Raw genomic sequence first — 20,239 nt, 5'->3', positions numbered from 1 at the left:
GACCATCCCCTCTGGGGGGTGATTTCTCGATTTCTGTCTCTATGTCTCTCTCTGTCTGTCTGGCGAGCGCACGCGCCCTATAGCGAAAACCTCTCCAAAAAAAAAATAGTAATAGTCTTAAAAAAAAAAAAAGTCTAGAGACTGGGTTTATTTGGGGCGCTGTCCTGTTTTTGGACCTGAAGGTTTTGGACTTTAAGGGTTTCTATATAACCCTTAGCCTCAGTTGTCCCTGAAAACTGGACCCGTTTCTACAAAGGGGTCTTCAAAAAGTTCATGGAAATTGCACATTATGAAAAACTTGATGAATTAATACATTTTTGCATCAAAATAAACTTGTACTTTAATTCCATTCTTTTCTTGAATTTTTTGAAATCCTCTTGTATTCCTTTATTTTCATTTTTTAAAAGAATTTTTAAAATTTTATTTTTTATTATTTTTAAAATTTGCTGTATAGGTCATGTGTGCACACCAGAGAGGGACAGGGGAGGGGGATAGTGAGAAAGCAAGCTGCCAGGTCTGGCACTCGAACTGCAGTCCGCGAAGTGGGAGTCCAGTGCCTTAACCACCATATCACCTGCTGTCCCTTCTTTCTTATTCACAAGGCAGTAAAAGTACTTGTCACTTTGAAGGGGCAGTAGAATTAAAGAATCCCAGATATATAATATATAGCAGTGGAGTAAACTTAAGTCTTCTGATGCTCAGAGGCCTAGAATAGTCTCTCACATTGTCCAGCCCAGGCCCAAGTCTGGAGCTAATTTTTTTCTAATTATCTATTTAGTTTTATTTATTCATTCATTTATTTTAATTTGACATGGGAAGAGGGAGAGTGAGAAAGCAAGCCACCAGGTCTGGGACACGAACCATGTTGGCCATGTGGGACTGCCCAGTACCGTAACCACCACACCACCTGCAGGTCCCCATGTGGAGCTAATCTTGACTTATTCATATGGTTGGAATGGCTGCTCTTCTGTTGCTACCAAGGAGGGAGAGGGGACTGTTGCAGAAAGGAAGAGGGAGAGTGGCCTTCCTACAGCTCTGGGTATCCTCCCTGAAACTCTGGTCCTCACCTGAGATGTGCTCAGAGCTGCCTTCTCTCACTTATTATTATTATTTTTAATAGGTTTTTGCCATAGGGTAGTCAGAGAGAGACAGAGACAGAGGGAATGTGAGAAATCACCCCCTCCCCCCCCCCACACACACACATACCCTGGGAGGATGGCCATGCCACAGTCCCTTCTCTTCCTTCTCCTCTTGGGATTTTGAGTCGGCATGTATGCACATGTGCCTAGCATGATTTTCAAACCACCGGGTCCAGGACTTGAACTGTGATTGGCCATTTGGAATCTCGTGCCTTAACCACCATCATGGCTTCCTGCTGGCACCTGCCCTCTCTCTTGCCTTCTCAGCTTTGCGTTCATAGATCTGGGCTCCGTGCAGAAAGTGGCCCTTGCGATCCAGGAGCTGAATGGGAAGCTCTTCCATAAGCGAAAATTGTTCGTGAATTCAAGCAAGAGGCTCCCCAAGAGGACCCATGATGGGTCCAAGTGGCCCCAGGAGCTGCTGGTAAGTTTCTGGCCTTGTCCCGCACTGGGTGGCTGCAGTTTCACTTTGGTAGACTTTGCTTTCATTCTCTCACCCCCCTTCAGTCCAGTCTGACGAGAACATGGTGCTTTGAGGAAGTGAGGGAGCTCTTAGGACCTTTGATAGTCAGGAGCGAAGTCGGGTGTGGGAAACTTGGCATTTTTAAGTAAGGGGGGACGGTATCCTTGGCAAGGACAAAAAGGGTCATTAGGCAATTCAGTCAGGGCTTTTTCAACCAGGAATATTGAAATTCATGTTTTTCCTTGTTTAATGTAGCAAACATTAATTGCCTGTTGTTTGCACAGCCTGGTCTGCTGCTGATGTGAAGTGTAAGACAAAGGTGAATAAAATCTAATCCTCCCTAGCAGGAAGACAAACATTACCAAGTCTTGCTAAGGCCTTTTTTAAAGGCTCAGGAAGGGGGAGTGCGTGTGCGTGCGTGCCCAAGATCCCGAGAGGAGAATGGAGGAGAAGGGATTGCGGCGTGACCATCCCCTCTGGGGGGTGATTTCTCGATTTCTGTCTCTATGTCTCTCTCTGTCTGTCTGGCGAGCGCACGCGCCCTATAGCGAAAACCTCTCCAAAAAAAAAATAGTAATAGTCTTAAAAAAAAAAAAAGTCTAGAGACTGGGTTTATTTGGGGCGCTGTCCTGTTTTTGGACCTGAAGGTTTTGGACTTTAAGGGTTTCTATATAACCCTTAGCCTCAGTTGTCCCTGAAAACTGGACCCGTTTCTACAAAGGGGTCTTCAAAAAGTTCATGGAAATTGCACATTATGAAAAACTTGATGAATTAATACATTTTTGCATCAAAATAAACTTGTACTTTAATTCCATTCTTTTCTTGAATTTTTTGAAATCCTCTTGTATTCCTTTATTTTCATTTTTTAAAAGAATTTTTAAAATTTTATTTTTTATTATTTTTAAAATTTGCTGTATAGGTCATGTGTGCACACCAGAGAGGGACAGGGGAGGGGGATAGTGAGAAAGCAAGCTGCCAGGTCTGGCACTCGAACTGCAGTCCGCGAAGTGGGAGTCCAGTGCCTTAACCACCATATCACCTGCTGTCCCTTCTTTCTTATTCACAAGGCAGTAAAAGTACTTGTCACTTTGAAGGGGCAGTAGAATTAAAGAATCCCAGATATATAATATATAGCAGTGGAGTAAACTTAAGTCTTCTGATGCTCAGAGGCCTAGAATAGTCTCTCACATTGTCCAGCCCAGGCCCAAGTCTGGAGCTAATTTTTTTCTAATTATCTATTTAGTTTTATTTATTCATTCATTTATTTTAATTTGACATGGGAAGAGGGAGAGTGAGAAAGCAAGCCACCAGGTCTGGGACACGAACCATGTTGGCCATGTGGGACTGCCCAGTACCGTAACCACCACACCACCTGCAGGTCCCCATGTGGAGCTAATCTTGACTTATTCATATGGTTGGAATGGCTGCTCTTCTGTTGCTACCAAGGAGGGAGAGGGGACTGTTGCAGAAAGGAAGAGGGAGAGTGGCCTTCCTACAGCTCTGGGTATCCTCCCTGAAACTCTGGTCCTCACCTGAGATGTGCTCAGAGCTGCCTTCTCTCACTTATTATTATTATTTTTAATAGGTTTTTGCCATAGGGTAGTCAGAGAGAGACAGAGACAGAGGGAATGTGAGAAATCACCCCCTCCCCCCCCCCACACACACACATACCCTGGGAGGATGGCCATGCCACAGTCCCTTCTCTTCCTTCTCCTCTTGGGATTTTGAGTCGGCATGTATGCACATGTGCCTAGCATGATTTTCAAACCACCGGGTCCAGGACTTGAACTGTGATTGGCCATTTGGAATCTCGTGCCTTAACCACCATCATGGCTTCCTGCTGGCACCTGCCCTCTCTCTTGCCTTCTCAGCTTTGCGTTCATAGATCTGGGCTCCGTGCAGAAAGTGGCCCTTGCGATCCAGGAGCTGAATGGGAAGCTCTTCCATAAGCGAAAATTGTTCGTGAATTCAAGCAAGAGGCTCCCCAAGAGGACCCATGATGGGTCCAAGTGGCCCCAGGAGCTGCTGGTAAGTTTCTGGCCTTGTCCCGCACTGGGTGGCTGCAGTTTCACTTTGGTAGACTTTGCTTTCATTCTCTCACCCCCCTTCAGTCCAGTCTGACGAGAACATGGTGCTTTGAGGAAGTGAGGGAGCTCTTAGGACCTTTGATAGTCAGGAGCGAAGTCGGGTGTGGGAAACTTGGCATTTTTAAGTAAGGGGGGACGGTATCCTTGGCAAGGACAAAAAGGGTCATTAGGCAATTCAGTCAGGGCTTTTTCAACCAGGAATATTGAAATTCATGTTTTTCCTTGTTTAATGTAGCAAACATTAATTGCCTGTTGTTTGCACAGCCTGGTCTGCTGCTGATGTGAAGTGTAAGACAAAGGTGAATAAAATCTAATCCTCCCTAGCAGGAAGACAAACATTACCAAGTCTTGCTAAGGCCTTTTTTAAAGGCTCAGGAAGGGGGAGCTCCTGGTAGGGATAGGATAGTGTATGATGTGGGGCCACCTCTGCATGCAGAGAGGGCAGGCCTATAACTGACCCCCAGGCGCTTCAAAGCCTTCAGAGGTAGGCCTGTCATTCGGTAGAGGTGAGCCAGGAGCACAGGGTCCCGTTTCAGAGCCTCATGTGTTAGGGGACGACTCGGCCGCACACATGAGGAAGTCTGAACCACGGTGGTTAAACAAGTCGGGGATTCATTTTCCGTTCCTGGGGTGGGTGTGGGGACTCCACGCTGTTACCAGGGTTGCAGGAGGAAGGCAAACATTTAGGGCCGAAGGGGCACCTTCTCGGGAACCTGACTGCAGTTTTGCTTATGTTTCATGGCACAGCATGGCCACGCCTGGCCTTAGTGCAGAGAGGCTGGGAGATGTAGTTTTTGATGCTAGCCACGTCGTCGCCCGGTTCTGTCTGGAAGGAAGGGCAGTATGCATATCTGTGGGCAGTGGGCAGACTCAGCCAGGCAGCTGCAGAGGTTGGACACGGGGGTGGAGAGGGGCTGGCACGGGCACAGTGAGACTGACCTGGGCAGCTCCTTGCTAGGCCCGAATGACTTTCCTCTCCTCTAAACCCTAGCTCTTTGGGAGGGCACACTGTCAGGCCACACTACCTACTGAGCTCTGCTTGTAGTCATTACTGTCCTCCGTGTCATGCCCTTCACTGATGACTTCCTCTAAGGTCGTTCTCTTTCTCTCTCACCACACGGATTCATCCATCTACACAGATGACTCGTCTAAGACTCCAGCCACTCACTTCCTATGCCATCCTTTTTTTTTTTAAATTGTGTTCATTTATTTCATGAGCATGAGTGTGAAAGTGAGAGAGACAGAGGCACCCTCAGCAGGATCTCATGCCACAATTCCTACCCCCCCATCAGCCCTTCCAGCCAGTCAGGATCATGGCTGTGTGCCCGGTGTGTACAGGTCAGCCAGGGAACAGAGCCTGCAGTTTTCCATATGGATCCAGCATCCCTTGAGCGGCCCATTACCATGGCACCAAACCACTCAAAGGCCTTTGTACCTTTAGAGGTCTTTTCTTCCACTTGGTCTGGGTTTCTCACTCCCCTGGAGCTCATTTCGGCCTTAGTCATTGCTCATAACCAAGCATCTCCCAAATACCCATTTCAAGCGTCCCGCTCTGTGTTACCGCCATCTCTGCAGCCCTCTTACCCTAGAACAGTGGTTCTCAGGTGTTAGCAAGTGGTAGGACCAACATAAGAGCTTGTTAAAACAGCTCACCTAGGGGCCAGAAGATGGTGTAGCAGTTATGTCGCTGAACTTCCACATGGCCGAACACAGTTTGAAGTCCCAGGCTTGGTGGCTTAAAAATCATGCTAGGAGTGGGACCAGCAGTTAGCGTAATGGCTATGTTGCTGGACTTCCATGTAGTCGCCCACAGTTTGCATCCCGGACCCGGTGGCTTAAACTCACGCCAGGCGCGTGTGTGTGTGCCCAACATCCCAAGAGGAAAATGGAGGAGAAGGGATTGTGGCATGGCTATCTCCCTTGGGGGGTGATTTCTCGCTTTCTGTCTCTGACTGTTTGGTGAATGCACACGCTCTATAGCAAAAAAACTCTAAAATAAATAAATAAATAAATCATGCTAGGAGTGTGTGCATGCCCAAGATCCTGGGAGGAGAAGGGATTCCTGTGCGGCTATCCCCCCAGGGGCTGAATTCTCTCCCTCATTGTCTTTGTCTCTCTCTCTCTCCAGCATACACCCTAAGGCAAAAACCTTAAAACAGTAACAACAACAAAACAAAACAACTCACTGAGCCCCACCCCCAGAGATTAGGATTCAGTACATACAGGTCCGGGCCTGGTGCTGCTGGTGCTCCGGTCCTGGGACCCAGCTTTTGAGTCGTGAGGCTCTAAATCTTCTAGTTCAGTGTCTGATACGTTGGCAAGCAATGGGGTTCTGGATCCACTGACCCCATTTTTCCACTGTGGAATACCGTGTATTTCGTCACTTCCCTCCTTAGCTGAGATTCCATGGTCTGTTACTACCTTAGTCCAAACATCCTGGACCCCCTTACTTAGATCACAGAACCCCAGTACTAGTTGAACTCAGCCCTCTGGCTGTTCTGAACCTGCCCTCCAGGCCACTTATGTTCAGAGAACCTTGCTCACAGGTCTCAGTCTGTGCATGGTCCAGGCTCGCCGATCCTCCACACTGACTGTAAGGAAGGGGCCAACCACGCGAGAAAATAGAAATGTAGAGCTTTTATTGGGAATGCTTCCAGGCGAGGTCTGCTGGTCCGACAGAGAGAGAGAGAGAGAGAGAGAGAGAGAGGACCAGGGGAGTGGCGGAGAGAGAGAGGACCAGGGAAGTGGCGCCCTAGGGCGGGGCTTAGCGATTTTCCTAAGGGTATGGGGAGGGGGAGTGCCTTAGAGGTAGAAACAGTCCCTGTATGGTAAAGTTTAGGAGGAGAGCAGACTACTGAGCCGTAGGGTCTGGTGCTGTGTGCGGAGTAGAGCGCCGTGCGCTTCATCCGGGTTAGATCCGAGTGCGGTGCAGGTCTGATGACAGACTAGATCCAGGTAGCATCCGCCGACTGTGGGTGGCGTCCAGCCTCCACATCCAAGCTGCCCAGGCCTCCGGCCTATCACTGACCAATCATGGAATTCTCTAATCTTTCTGCAGTGTCCAACCTGCTCTTAAGCCCATCTCAGTTTTCCTTTTAGCTGGTATATTTTCTACTTCCATTTGGTTCTTTTTTCTCATATATCAGCTGAACTCTTCCATTTCTTCACCTACTTTGTCTCTTCCAGGTTCTTGAACATTATTTACAACAGTTATTATGAAGTCATTTTCTGCTGATTCTCATTTCTGAGTCATGGGTGGCTCTGCTTCTGTTAACATCTACCCTCTTGACTGCGGGCATCATTTCCAAGATTTTCTTACAAATATGGTAATTTTTTATTGTATATTAGACATTGTAATGTTATACAGATACACATATATATGACTTATTTTATTTTATTTGTTATCGTTATTCATTTTATTTATTTATTTTTTAATTTGACCGAAGAGGCAGAGAGAGAGAGTGAGTGAGAGAAGGGGAAAGTGAGAAAGTAAGCCACCAGGTCCAGGACTCAAACCGCAGTCAGCCAATATGGGAGTCCAGCACCTTGACCACCACACCAGCCGGCCCCTGTAATGTTTTGTTTTTGTTTTTTGTTTGTTTGAGAGGTTTTTGCTATAGGGTGCATGCGCTCGCCAGAAAGACAGAGACAGAGACAGAAAGCGAGATATCACCCCCCAGGGGGGATGGCCACACTGCAGTCCTTTCTCCTCCATTCTCCTCTCAGGATCTTAGGCACGCGCGTACATGTGCCCAGCGTGAGTTTAAGCCACCGGATCTGGGACTCAAACCACAGTCGACTACATGGGAATTCAGTGACATAGCCATTATGCCAACTGCTGGTCCCTGTAATGTTATATTGTACAGATTTTGTATTAATTATTCTCTAAACAGTGTAGACCTTTCTCCCAGCAAAAATTAAATAACTAGCAAATTTTTTCATCCTGTTAAGGAGATGACTTTTTTTGTTAAGATTGGTATATTTCTGTTTGAGCCTTATTCTTGGGTAAAATCATTTTCTCTCTCTCTCTCACTCTCTTTCTCTTTCTTTTTTATTTTATTTTTTTTAAGTTTGTGATAGGGCACATATGCTCACCAGAGAGAGAGAAAAAAGAAAGTGAGAAATCACCCCCAATGGGGCATGACCACACCACAATTTTTTCTCCTCTCAGGACTTTGGGCATGCACACACGTATGCCTGGTGTATGTTTCAAGCTTCCAGGTCAAGGACTCGATCCATGCAGGAAGCCATGTGGAATCCAGCCGCCTTAACCCTCACTCCATGGCTATCCCCCAAATCCTTTATTCTTTTTCTTTTCTTTTCTTTTCTTTTATTTTTCTATATGGCACATGCACTCAGAGAAAGAAAAATCACCCCCCAGAGGGATAGCTATGCTGCAATCCCTTCTTCTCCATTCTCTTCTCAGAATTTTGGGCACATATACACAAACAACACAAACACTATTTCAAGCCTCTGGGTCTGGGACTGGATCCATGCAATAGGCCATGTGGGATCAAGCTGCCTTAACCACCATGCCACTGGCTGGCCCCAAATCTCTTTTTCTAAGGCTTCACCTTTTTAGGCTCTCAGGACAGTTGTTAGATCTCTCAGCCTGGCTCAGTTGGTACTCTCCGATCTCTCCACCACTGAGAGACCTCTAACATCTATGCTTCCCTCTCAGTTCCAGCTCCTCCACCCCCAACAGCAGCTATTCAGGGCCTTCCAGAATTTTCCCCGCACATGGACAGCTTAGGATTTAGCCGAGGAAATCTCCTAGAAATCTATCTGGGACTTCCCTGTGGCGCCTTCCCCTAGGTTCTGTCACACGAATTCCTGTCACCTGAACTCTGTTTCAGTGGGACTTTCAGCTTGGGCTCTGCTTCCCCCGGCTGTGGTCTGGAAAAGTACCCCCAGGCAGAAGGCCAGCAGAATGTGAAGCTCATGTGCTTTCCGTTTCACAGGCTCATTGCCCTCTGCCATCCGCTCATTAGTCCTGAGTTGGAAACGGTTAGTCCGTGTATTTTGTGCCGTTCTAAAGTTGTTTGTGGTGAGAGGGTTAAGTTCTGTCATCCCAGAGCCAGGAGCTGGGAAACAGTGTGGTGGGTTCCCCTCACTTTCCTCTCGGGTGGGTGCGGTCTCCCAGGAGCATTCTCAATGCTTTTAAATTAGAAATAAAAGATCAGCAAAATCCTCATATGTTTGGAAATTTTAAAACACATGCCTAGGAAAACAATACATGGGCCAAAGAAGAAGGTAGACCTTTAAAAATATGAGCTTACCTGTGGTGTGGTGGTTAAGGCAGCTGGATCCCACATGGCTGACCACACGGTTCAAGACCCAGATCCACTGGCTTGAACACGCTGGGTACGTGCGCCCAAAATCCCAAGAGGAGGAGAAGGAAAAGGGAGAAGGGACTGTGGTGTGACCAAACATTATGGAGAACTTGACTGTAGTTGAATCATAGTTTATAATCGCCTCACAATGAAAATACCTGACCCAGATCATTTTATATGAAAATTTCACCGTATATTTCAAGGAACAGAAAATTCTGATCTTAAATCCATTTTCCAAAGAATAAAATAAGGAATATGCCTTGGTTCGTTCTGTGAGGCCAATATAACCTTGATACTACACCAAACCAGGATAGCACAAGAAAGAAAAATCATGGACTAGTTTCACTTTTGAATATACACAGGCAACTTTCCTAAACAAAACATTGCCAAACAAGGCCAGTGATAGATAATGAAGGTACTCTGCCACAAATATGGTATTCTTTTCCCAAAACATGCAAACACAGTTTAATATTAGAAAAACAAGTATTTTTCACTCCATTAATTGTGGTAAACATAAAACCCATATGATCATATTAAATAGACACAGCAACAGCCTCGGATAAAATTCAGCATCCATTCACTATTTAAAAATAAAAGTTCAGGACTGGAGGGCCCTGAACTGGCACCCCAGTAATGGAACGTTATGCAGGCAGACCCAGGTTTGTATCTGGAGGCCTTTCTGAACACGCAGACGTGCTTAGGTCTGGTGCTGGCCGAGGCTGGGGAGGGACGCAGTGTTAGCACCCTGTAGGGGCTGCTGTCTGTATTTCTCTCTTGCTGTCTCTTTTGCTCAAGGAGGAAATAATCAAATTTTTTGCACTCGCTCGAGACAGAGAAAGAGAGAGGGCAAGTGAGAAAGTACTCCCCAGGAGGATGATCGTGCTGCAGTCCCTCCTCCATTCACCTCTTGGGATCTGGGGCATGCGTACATGTGTCCAGTATGTTTTTGGTTTTGTTTTGGAGAGGTTTTTGCTATAGGGTGCGTGCGCTCGCCAGAGAGACAGAGACAAAGAGACAGAAAGGGAGAAATAACGCCCCGCCAAGGGGGATGGCCACACTGCAATCCCTTCTTCTCCATTCTCCTGTCACGATCTTGGACACGCATGCGCCCGACATGAGTTTAAGCCACGGGGTCCGGGACTCGAACTGCGGTCGACTACATGGGAGTCCAACAAGGAAGCCGTTACAACATCTGCTGGTCCTGGGTCCAGTATGTTTTTAAAGCCCAGGACTTGAACCACACAGTCAGCTATTTGGGGCCCACTGCCTTATCCTCTACGCCCTCTACTGGCCCTCTAAATAAAAGTTTGTAGGAGCAGAAATACATGACCATTCTTTTTTTCTTTTAAAGAATTATTATTTAATTTTATTTATTGTTATTTTAAAAATTTGCTATAGGACACAGTTCACTCATGAGAGAGAGGGAAAAGTAAGAAAGTGAGCTACCAGGTCTGAGACTTGAACCATGAGCGGCCTTGTGGGAGTCCAGGGCCCCACCACCACGCCACCTGCTGGCCTTATACAGCTATTCTTTTCTTTTTTTTTTAAATTTAACTTTGTTTGTTTATTCATTCATTCAATTTGACCGGAGAGGGAGAGAGGGAGTGAGAGGGGGATGTGAGACAGCAAGCTGCCAGGTCTGGTACTCGAACCGTGGTTGACCATGTGGGGGGTCCAGCACTCTTAACCACCACCCCATCTGCCAGCCCCTGCACAGCTATTCTTAACCTGGTGGGGGGTATCTGTATTTACCAAGAACCTCCAGAAAATAATATTTTAATGAAAACATTAGAAGGATTATTTTTGAAACAGAAACAAGACAAAGTTGCCACCCCCATTTCTATTCAATTTACACCAGAGGTTCTACTTTATCTATTGAGACGAGAAAAATGTAGGCATACTTTTTTGAAAGGAAGAGAGAAACGTGTTAGTTAGGGACCAGCAGATGGTGTAATGGTTATGTCACTGAACTCCCACATGACCAACTGCAGTTCGAGTCCCAGACCTGGTGACTTTAAGCTCATGCAGGGTGTGTGTGTGTGTGTGTGTGTGTGTGTGTGTGTCCAAAAAATCTAGAGGAGACTGGAGGAGAAGGGGTTGCGGCATGGCCATGCCCCCTGGTGGTGGTGGTGGGAGGTGATTTCTCACTTTCTGTCTCTCTGTCTCTCTCTGTCTTTCTGGCAAGCACATGTACCCTATAGCAAAAATGTCTCAAAAAAAAAAAAAATCATCATTTACAGATTATTTTCTTCATAGGAAAAGAATGAAATAATCTAAAAGTTATTAGAAATAACAGTTTAAAAAGGTCACTGACTATGTAAGATCAGGCAAACCAAAATCAATTACTTTTTTGTTTGCTGTGAATAAACAGCAAAAAGTAGTTTAATAAATGTGCCATTTACAAAAGCAATTAACGGAAAATAAGGCGAGACCAGCGTACGATATGGTGGTTAAGGTGCTGGACTCCCATGTGGCTGGCTGCGATTCAAGTCCCAGACCTAATAGCTTGAAAATCATGCTGGGCATGAGTGCGTGTGTGTCCAAAATTCTCCAAATGAGAGGAGACTAGAGAAGGGATTGGGACATGGCCGTCTCCCCAGGGGGTGATTTCTCGCTTTCTCTCCCTCTGTCTCTCTCCAGAGAGCACATGCACCCTATGGCAGAAACCCTTAAAAAAAAAAAAAAAGATATCTAAGAACAAAAATAAACATGGCTTACTCTGTTTGTAATGAAGCTACTACATCACGAGTATGGATTTTTTTTCTTTTCCAAAAAATGCGAAAGTAGTTTAATATTAGGAAAATGACAGGTGTTTTTTACTCCATTAATACTGGTAAGGATAACGGGAAGAGACAGAGAGGGAAAGTGAGAACTCACTTCCCAGAGGGGGTGGCCATGCCACAGCCCCTTCTCCTCCATTCTCCTCCTGGGATTTTGGGCACCCACGCACACATGCCTGGCTTGAATTGCAAGCTGCTGGGTCCGGGCCTTGAACCACTGATGACCGTTTGTGTCCAGAACCTTCCCCACACCACCTCCTGACCCCATCTTTGGGCATTCTTTTAGGATAGGTCTGCTGGTGACAGGTTCTTAGTTTTCCTTCCTTAGAGCATGTCTTAATTTGCCTCTCATTCTGAAAGGGTATCTCCTCTAAAAACAGGGTTCTTTTCTTCCAACTCTGGGAAATACTGTGCCACTTCTGTTTGGCCTCCATTGTTTCTGATGAAAAATTTGTTGTCATTCAAATTGTTTTTCCCCTTCCAGGTAATTACTGGTCCTGGTTCTCTGACTACTTTCTCATTTTTTTCCTTAGTCCTTAGTTTTCGAAATTGACCTGTGGTGTGTCTTAGCGTGAATGTGTGTGTTTGTTAGGTTGCTATAGGGCACGTGCACTCACCAGAGAGAGACAGAGCAGGAGAGTTAAGCTGAGAAAGCACCCCCAGGACCGGTGGCCAGGCTGCAGTCCCTTCTACTCCATCCTCCTCTCGAGATTTGGGGCTTACACACTCATGGATCTGGTGTGATCTTCCAGCCACTGGGTCTGGGACTTGAGCCGTGTAGTCGGCCATGTGGGATCCATCACCTTAACCTCCATGCCACCTGCTGGCCCTTGATTTATATTTTTTAAAAATTCACTTGTTAAAGTGCTCAGTATACTTGTGGTATAATTTACTTAAAGAGAACTGGTTTTTTTTTTGTTTTTTTTTTTTTTGAGAGGTTTTTGCTATAGTGCACGTGTGCTCACCAGACAGAGACAGAAAGCAAGAAATCGCCCCCGGGAGGAATGGCCTCGCCACAATCTCTTCTCCTCCATTCTCCTCTCAGGATCGTGGGCACGCACACACACGCGCCTGGCGTGAGTTTAAGCCACGGGTCCAGGACTCAAATCGCGGTCGACTACGTGGGAGTCCAGCGATAGCCATTACGCCGACTGCTGGTCCCGAGAACTGTTTTAAGTATACAGTTTGGTGAACGTTGACACATGTATACAGCCATGTAATCTCTGTCACAATCAAGATAACCTTTTGGGGCTGACAACCATGATGCAGCACCCCCATGGGAAGGTTGTGGGTCTGTGTCTGTAGATCTCCCCACACACAACAGGCATGTGTGTGCCCATGACCTGGGGCTGGCCTGGGGTTGATTGCAGTGTGAAGGCACAGCTGGGTGCTGTGTGGATGTCTCTCTCTCATGGAAGAAAGAAATGAAAAGGGCCAGCCATGGCCTGGTAGTTAAGGCAGCTGGATCCCACATGGCCGAGCGCAGTTAGAGTCTGGACCCAGCAGCTTGAAAAACACACTGGGTGCATGTGCATGTGTGTGCGTGTCTAAAGTCCTGAGAGGAAAGAGATGGAGAGGGGATGACAGGGGCCATACCCCATGGGGAGCGGGTTGCTTTCTCATTTTCTCTCTTTCTCCCTCTCTCTCTCTCACTGTCTGTCCAGTGAGTGCATGTGCCCTTTGGCAAAAAATTAATTAATTAATTAATTAATTTTTTAAAAAAGTTTGGGGCCAGCAGATGACATAGCAGTTGCATTGCTGAACACCCACATGGCCGACTGTTGTTCAAGTCCTGGATCTGGTGACTTAAAACTCATGCCATGTGCGTACGTGCGTGTGTGTGTGTGTGCGCGCGCGCATGCCCAAGATCCCTGAAGGAGAAGGGACTGTGGTATGGCCATCTCCCTGGGAGGCGACATCTCACTTTCTCTCTGTGTCTGTTTGTCTGTCTGTCCCTCTCTCTCTCTCTCTCTCTCTCCCTCCTCAGTGAGTACACATGCACTGAGGCAAAAACCTCTACAGAAAACAAGCTATGTCGCTGCCCAGGGTGGCCAGCACCAGGCCAGGGTGTGGCCCTGCACTGACTCAAATGTAGCAGGCTGGGAGGCTGGTCCCTGTGGAGTAGTGTGCAAGGACTTCCCCTGGAGTGTGTACTGGGGGGGCCCCCCCCCCCCCAAGCCTGCTGGCTGCTGACCTTGGAGCTGTCTTCCCTCCCGCTGCTCAGCATCACCAGCCGGAGTTCTGCTTCCAGCCCTTGGCCAGCTGGTAGAATGTCCCAGAACAAAGTAAAGGGCTAATTAACAGCTGTTGATTGATCTGGGCAGGAGGGCCACTGTGCTTGTAGCAACAATAGAACTTAATTAAAATCGGCCGGCGTGGCAGCTGCTGGACGCGGCCTTGGTCTCTGTCGCTTCCATGTGGCCACTTCCGTGTTGCAGACGCTTCCTGAAGTTCGAGGTTTGCTTTTGGGCTATCTGCCTCCTGTGGTGGTGGGATGACAGTCATGTAGATTTTCCTCAGAAACTTAATTTTACAAACTGTCAGAATGGGCTTGTTCTATTTATCTCTGAAATCGTTAGGGGATAATAATTAGATCAAAAATGGTGTAAAATGTTTCTGTATTAATAATTATTTTTAGCTTGAAACCACTGCTGATAATTGGCTCTTGGGGTGGGAATTTAGAACTGTCTTTGGAGATTCTAAATAAAAAGGCACTCTACATGCGTGGCGAGAGGAGGGCAGTTTTTAGCACTGTCACTTTGCTTGGCGGTGCGTGAACAGAAGAGTGTCGTTTAGCATAGAGATTTGATTTGGGTCTTATTGATTGATGGCAGTAGTCGACCCTCTGAGGAGCGCAACCCTAAAATTATTTCCTGGAGAACTTATTTCATTGTGACTGTAGATGCTGTTATTCTCCCATTCAGCAGATACAGAATCAAGTACCTCACCCAAAGTTAAACAGCCAATCCAGAACCAGGATTGGAACCCAAGTAGATGAACTCCAAACCCTGTGCTTTTTTTTTTTTTTTTTTTTTTAAGGTTTCATTCATTTGTTTCTGTGAGATACAGAGAGAGGGGCATTCCCAACAGAGCATCCATCAACATGTCACAGCCTGTGCCCAGCCTCAGCCAGCCTAGATCATACACGCATGTACCCATGGACGTCCTAGGACATGAACATGGGACCTTTCCCATGTGGGTCTAGTCGCATGTACTACTGTGCCACTGCTTGGCCTGCAGACCCTGCCTTTAGTTTTTTAGACTTTTGCCACAGACTTTTAGACTTTTAGATGGGTACTTGCAGGAGAGCGAGGGAAAGTGAGAAATCACTCCTAGCGCATGGCCACACTGCAGTCCCTTTTCCTCCATTCTCCTCATGGGATTTGGGGCACACATATTCAGCGTGTATTTCAGGCCACTGGGTCTGGGCCTTGTACCACTGAGCTGGCAACGTGGGATCCAGCATCTTAACCACCATGCCACCTGCTGGCCCACAGACCCTGCTGTTTTTACTGCTGGGCCATATTGCTGCTTTTTCTTTCTTTCTTTCTTTCTTTTTTGAGAGGGTTTTGTGTTTTGTTTGTTTGTTTGTTTTTGCTATAGGGCGCGTGTGCTCGCCAGACAGAGAGAGACATAGAGACAGAAAGCAAGAAATCACCCCCCAGGGGGATGGTCACACCGCAATCCCTTCTCCATTCTCCTCTTGAGATATTGGGCACGCATGCACACGTGCCCGGTGTGAGTTTTAAGCACCGGGTCCAGGACGCGAACCGTGGTCGACTACGTGGGAGTCCAGCGACATAGCCATTAGGCTAACTGCTGGTTCCCCATATTGCTGCTTTTTCTTCAGCATCTACTGCGTGTCAGGTCCTGAGCAGACTAAATTCTCACATCCAGGCGGGTGTGATTCATGATGTAAAAGAGGAAGGCGTGTCTTAGCTAAGAATTTGCCCCAGGCCGTGTTTTGTTTCACTCATTCGCTCACCTGGATTTACCGGGCTCCTCACGTGCACAGGCAGTTTACCGACACTGGTGTCACTGTGCGTTTGTCCTTGTCGGAGGATAAATGTGATCCTTGTTCTGGTGGTACTTACAGTTCAGAGACAGACAATCGGCAGAAAATACTCGATGATAAGTAGCAGGCAGAGAACACATGACGAGTCATTCTTTACTGGTGCTTTCTGTGGGGAAGTGACGTCTCAGCTGAGACCTGAATGACAAGGCACAGCAGTGACGTGAAGAACAGAGGAAGACCATTCCAGGCTGAGGGAGCACCACGAATGTCCCGAGGCTTGAGCGTGGGTAGGAGGAGCGAGTGGGCAGAGAGGAACAAGGTCAGGGGCAAGGAGCCTCATGCAGCCTCAGCCAATGAAAGTGGAGGCTTTGAGGTTTTTCTTTTGTGCTTTTTAAGTTTATTTTCATTAAAGAATTATTTATTATTATTTTCTTTTCCTATAGGGCACATGCATTCACCAGAGAGACAAAGACAGCAAGAAATCACCCACTGGGGGCCACACCGCAATCCCTTCATCTCCATTCTCCTCTCAGGGTCTTGGGCACAACGCACACGTGCTGGTGTGAGGTTTGAGCTACTGGGTCCGGGACTCAAACTGCAGCCATCCATGTGGGAGTTCAGCAATGTAACCGTTACACCATCTGCTGCTTCCTATTATTATTCTTTAATTTGACCAGAGAGAGAGAAGGGGAAAATGAGAAAGCAAGCCATCAGGTCTGGAACTCAAACCACAGCCATGTGGGAGTCCAGTGCCCCAACCACTACGCCACCTGCCGGCTCCAAGTTTATAGTTTATTTATTTATTTTTATTTATTTATTTCTACTTCTGAGATCTCAGAAATAGGCACCTCCCCACAGGGTCTTTTTTTTTTTTTTTGGAGAGATTTTCACTGTAGGGCGCGTGTACTCGCCAGACAGACAGAGAGAGACATAGAGACAGAAAGCGAGAAATCACCCCCCAGGCGGGATGGCCATGCCGCAATCCCTTCTCCTCCATTCTCCTCTCGGGATCTTGGGCACACACGCACACGCGCCTGGCGTGAGTTTTAAGCCACCGGGTCCAGGACGGGAACTGTGGTCGACTACATGGGAGTCCAGCAACATAGCCATTATACTAACTGCTGGTCCCCCCACAGAGTCTTCATGCCATGCTCTAGCTTAGCCAGCCCTAGATCACAGGCACTTGCACACCCCGTGGGTATGGGTTGGTCTCAGGACATGAACTGGGGACATTCCCATTTGGCTCCAGTTGCATTGCCACTGGGCTATAACCTGGCCCTGAAACTTCAAGTTTTATTCATAAGCACTGTAGGAAGCCATTGGAAGGGTTTCTCGGATGTGATAGGATCTGATTTTGTTTGTAAAAGATCCTGCTTTGAACCAGAAGGTGTGCAGGTTAAGTTGGCTGGATCCCCTGTGGCCAACTGAACGCTCTAAGTCCTGGACCCTGCGGCTTGAAAATCATTCCAGGCACATGTGCATGTGTGTCCGAAGCCCCAGGAGGTAATGGAATAGAAGGAATTGAGGAGTTGTCATCCCCCTGGGGGGTGATTCTCACTTTCACTCTGTCCAGTGAGCACACACACACCCTGTAGCAAACACTCAGGGGGAAAAAAGATCTTGTTGTGTGTTGTCCATTGGACTGTGGGGGCCGGTGTGGGAGCAGCACACCCTGACTGCACTCTGGTAAGAGTTGGTGTGGGTCACCAGCTTGGGGTGAGGAGTATGTGGGTTTGCTGGTGTTAACTTGCTGATTTTGATGAAGAAGCTAGCGGGAGAGATGAATCAGCCTGAACCATTTGTAGGAAATGAACCTGTTCACTCAGATGGAGAAAGCAGGGCTGACGCAGCTTGGAGAGCGGCTATTTCAGACACGCTGAGTTTGTGCACCTCTCCTTACTCGGGTAGAATTCTGGGGAGTGACCGGGGCTGCAGCTCCAGCTCTGGGAGCCCGTGCTGGGCTGTTAAGACTGAAGACCATGGAGCGAGCGTTGACCTGGAGAGGCTGAAGATGTGGGCTGTGCTAGCATTTTATGGTTGACAGAAGGGCCAGCCAAGTGTGTGTGATGTTGGGGCAGCCACCAGAAGTGTTCGTGGGGAGAGGAGTGAATGGGTACTGCACGTAAATTCAGAACACAGATATGAACACTGGCCCCGGCAACCTGGAGGGCCCAGCACAGAGCCTAAGGGGAAGGTAGGCTGTGGGAATAGACCTCTAGGCCATGCTGTCTTTTAAAAATTAACAGCATGGCGTTGGCTTTAATTTTACATCTTTTTTTTTTTTTGAAGAGGTTTTTGCTATAGGGTGCGTTTGCTCACCAGAAAGACAGACAGCGAGAAATCACCCCCCGTGGGGGATGGCCATGCCACAATCCCCTCTCCTCTCAGGATCTTGGGCACGCACACACGCACCCAGCATGAGTTTAAGCCACTGGGTCCAGGACTAGAACTACACTTGACTACATGAGAATCCAGTATTGTAGCCATTACACCAACTGCTGGTCCCTACAACTTTATTTTTAAAGGTTTATTTCCTCCATGAGAAAGACAGCACTTCCAGTGGGGTCTTCATGCCACAATCCACCCCCAGCCTAAGCCAGCCCCGACAACACTTTCAATGAAGGGAGCAGAGAAGGGTGGGAGACGAGGGAGACACAGGGTCAAGTCAGGGCCTTTTCCAACATGGACAACAAAGTCTGCTGGTGTTCTGGTGACAAAGGTCCACACAGAGAGAGACAGGCTTGGAGGAGAGGGGGCCGCCTACCAGAGCATGATGTTCCTCAGAGGAGAGGTGGCCCAGAGTCAGAGCAGGAGCTGTAAGGTAGCAGGAGGGATGGCAGAGACAATGGGGTGGGGGGAAATGAGGGGCACCCCTCTGGCTGCTTCCAGTTTTCACCGTGATGGAAAGGCAAGTTCATGGGAGGGTGGGGGGCAGGAGGCGCTGCGAAATTGGTTTGGAGTAAAGGAAAGGAAGGAGACTTCCTAGGGGCTCAGCTCAGTGCCCAGCGTCCTTGGCAGGGCTGGTTGCAGGGTAGAAGGTAGGGTGGACACGTGGGCCTAACCAGGGCTGGGGGTTTTCCAGGTGAGAGTTACGGAGAGAGGGAGACCAGTGTGAGCCGGGGGCTGCAGGGTGTAGCGAGCCAGAAGCGGGGCACCCAGGCCTTGTCATCAGATGTTTCCTGTGGAACCATTTCCCCTTTCTCCTCTTCCTTCTGCCAGGAAGGCCCCCAGGTGGGCAGTCCTGGCTGGCAGACCCTGCCTGGGGAAGGCTGCTGCGCTCGCTGTAACAGCACCTCCCTGTGGACGCTTCCTGGCAGCTTCATGCTCCTCCATCTCTCCCTCCCTATTTCTTAGCATCTTTTCTTTGGGTCGTTCAGCACCCCAAGAATAAGAAAGCGGGAGGATGTCTTAAAGTCATCTAAGGTCTCTGTCACCAGCTGACTTGAAGTCAGTCTGTGAAAGAAATGCGCCAGCAGCAGGCGGTGTGGGTAAGGTGATGGCTCCTACATGGCCGACCACTGTTTGAGTCCCAGACCCAGTGGAGAGAGGATTGTGGTGTGGCGGCCTGCCCCCGGGAGATGATCTCTCACTTTTCTCTCTGTCTCTCTGCTTCCCTTCCCCCACAAGCGCATATGCCTTATAGGAAAATTTAAAAAGAAAGAAATTCCGCTGCACCTCAGTGATACTTTTCTCTTCCTCCCTAGGTCTTAGAGAAGCCTTCCTTTGGAGAATCTTCCAGAACCACCGGTGAGATCCGGAGCTCCCTCTGCTCCCAGGACGAGGCATCCTGAGAGTCCCTGCACCTTCCAGCTTTGTCCCCTGCTGACCCATCATGCTGGAAATGCCCCTTTCCACTTTTTCTTCCCCTAGGGTGCCGAACTAAGAGCACCATGCAGCAGCCCTCCACCCCATGGGGCTGTAGCTTCTCTGCCCAGCTCGGCTACCTCAGAGGACGCTAGGACTGCCTACGGGGAGGGGGATGCGGCCCTCTCAGGGTAGCTGCGGTGCCCCCAGGACTTGCTCCTCTGTTTTCCAGCTTGTACACAGCTTGCTCCTAAGGCATCTGTTGGACCCTGTGAGACAGAGACGCTGACGGCTGGCGTCTCTCAGGTTCCCATGGAAATGAGGTGAGCAAGGTGTGGGAAGACGGCCAGGCCACTCGGCAGTTACAGCCATCATTCCATCTTGCAGAGAGGAAGCTTTGGGGGCAGGGGCAGAGACTTGGAGAACTGGCCCAGACCCAGGCGCTCAAGCTCTGACCTCACCGACCTAGAGAATCAGGCCCCATTTCTGTGCAGGGAAGGCCTGGATGTCAGGAGGTCAGCGAGCCCACCATGCCTGGCTTTGCTTTTACAGAGGACTCCATTCTTTTCTCTCTTTCTTTTCTTTTCTTTTCTTTTCTTTTCTTTTCTTTTCTTTTCT

General features: G+C 48.1%; 1 protein-coding gene across 1 annotated transcript in view; it reads left to right on the top strand.

Moving 5' to 3' along the window:
- Positions 1-20,239, top strand: part of TDRD10 (tudor domain containing 10) — a 46,687-nt gene that overhangs the window by 18,210 nt on the left and 8,238 nt on the right. Inside the window, exons 6-10 of the mRNA XM_006153449.2 lie at positions 1,407-1,563; positions 1,647-1,723; positions 3,474-3,630; positions 19,522-19,564; positions 19,854-19,944. Coding sequence (XP_006153511.1) covers positions 1,407-1,563; positions 1,647-1,723; positions 3,474-3,630; positions 19,522-19,564; positions 19,854-19,944 — 525 coding nt within the window. The remainder of the gene's footprint in view (positions 1-1,406; positions 1,564-1,646; positions 1,724-3,473; positions 3,631-19,521; positions 19,565-19,853; positions 19,945-20,239) is intronic.

The sequence above is a fragment of the Tupaia chinensis genome, unplaced genomic scaffold (genome assembly GCF_000334495.1).
Source record: "Tupaia chinensis unplaced genomic scaffold, TupChi_1.0 Scaffold000374_1, whole genome shotgun sequence".
NCBI classification, from domain to species: Eukaryota; Metazoa; Chordata; class Mammalia; order Scandentia; family Tupaiidae; genus Tupaia; species Tupaia belangeri.
The sequence above is the reverse complement of the archived record's forward strand: the minus strand, read 5'-3'. Positions and strand labels throughout refer to the sequence as shown.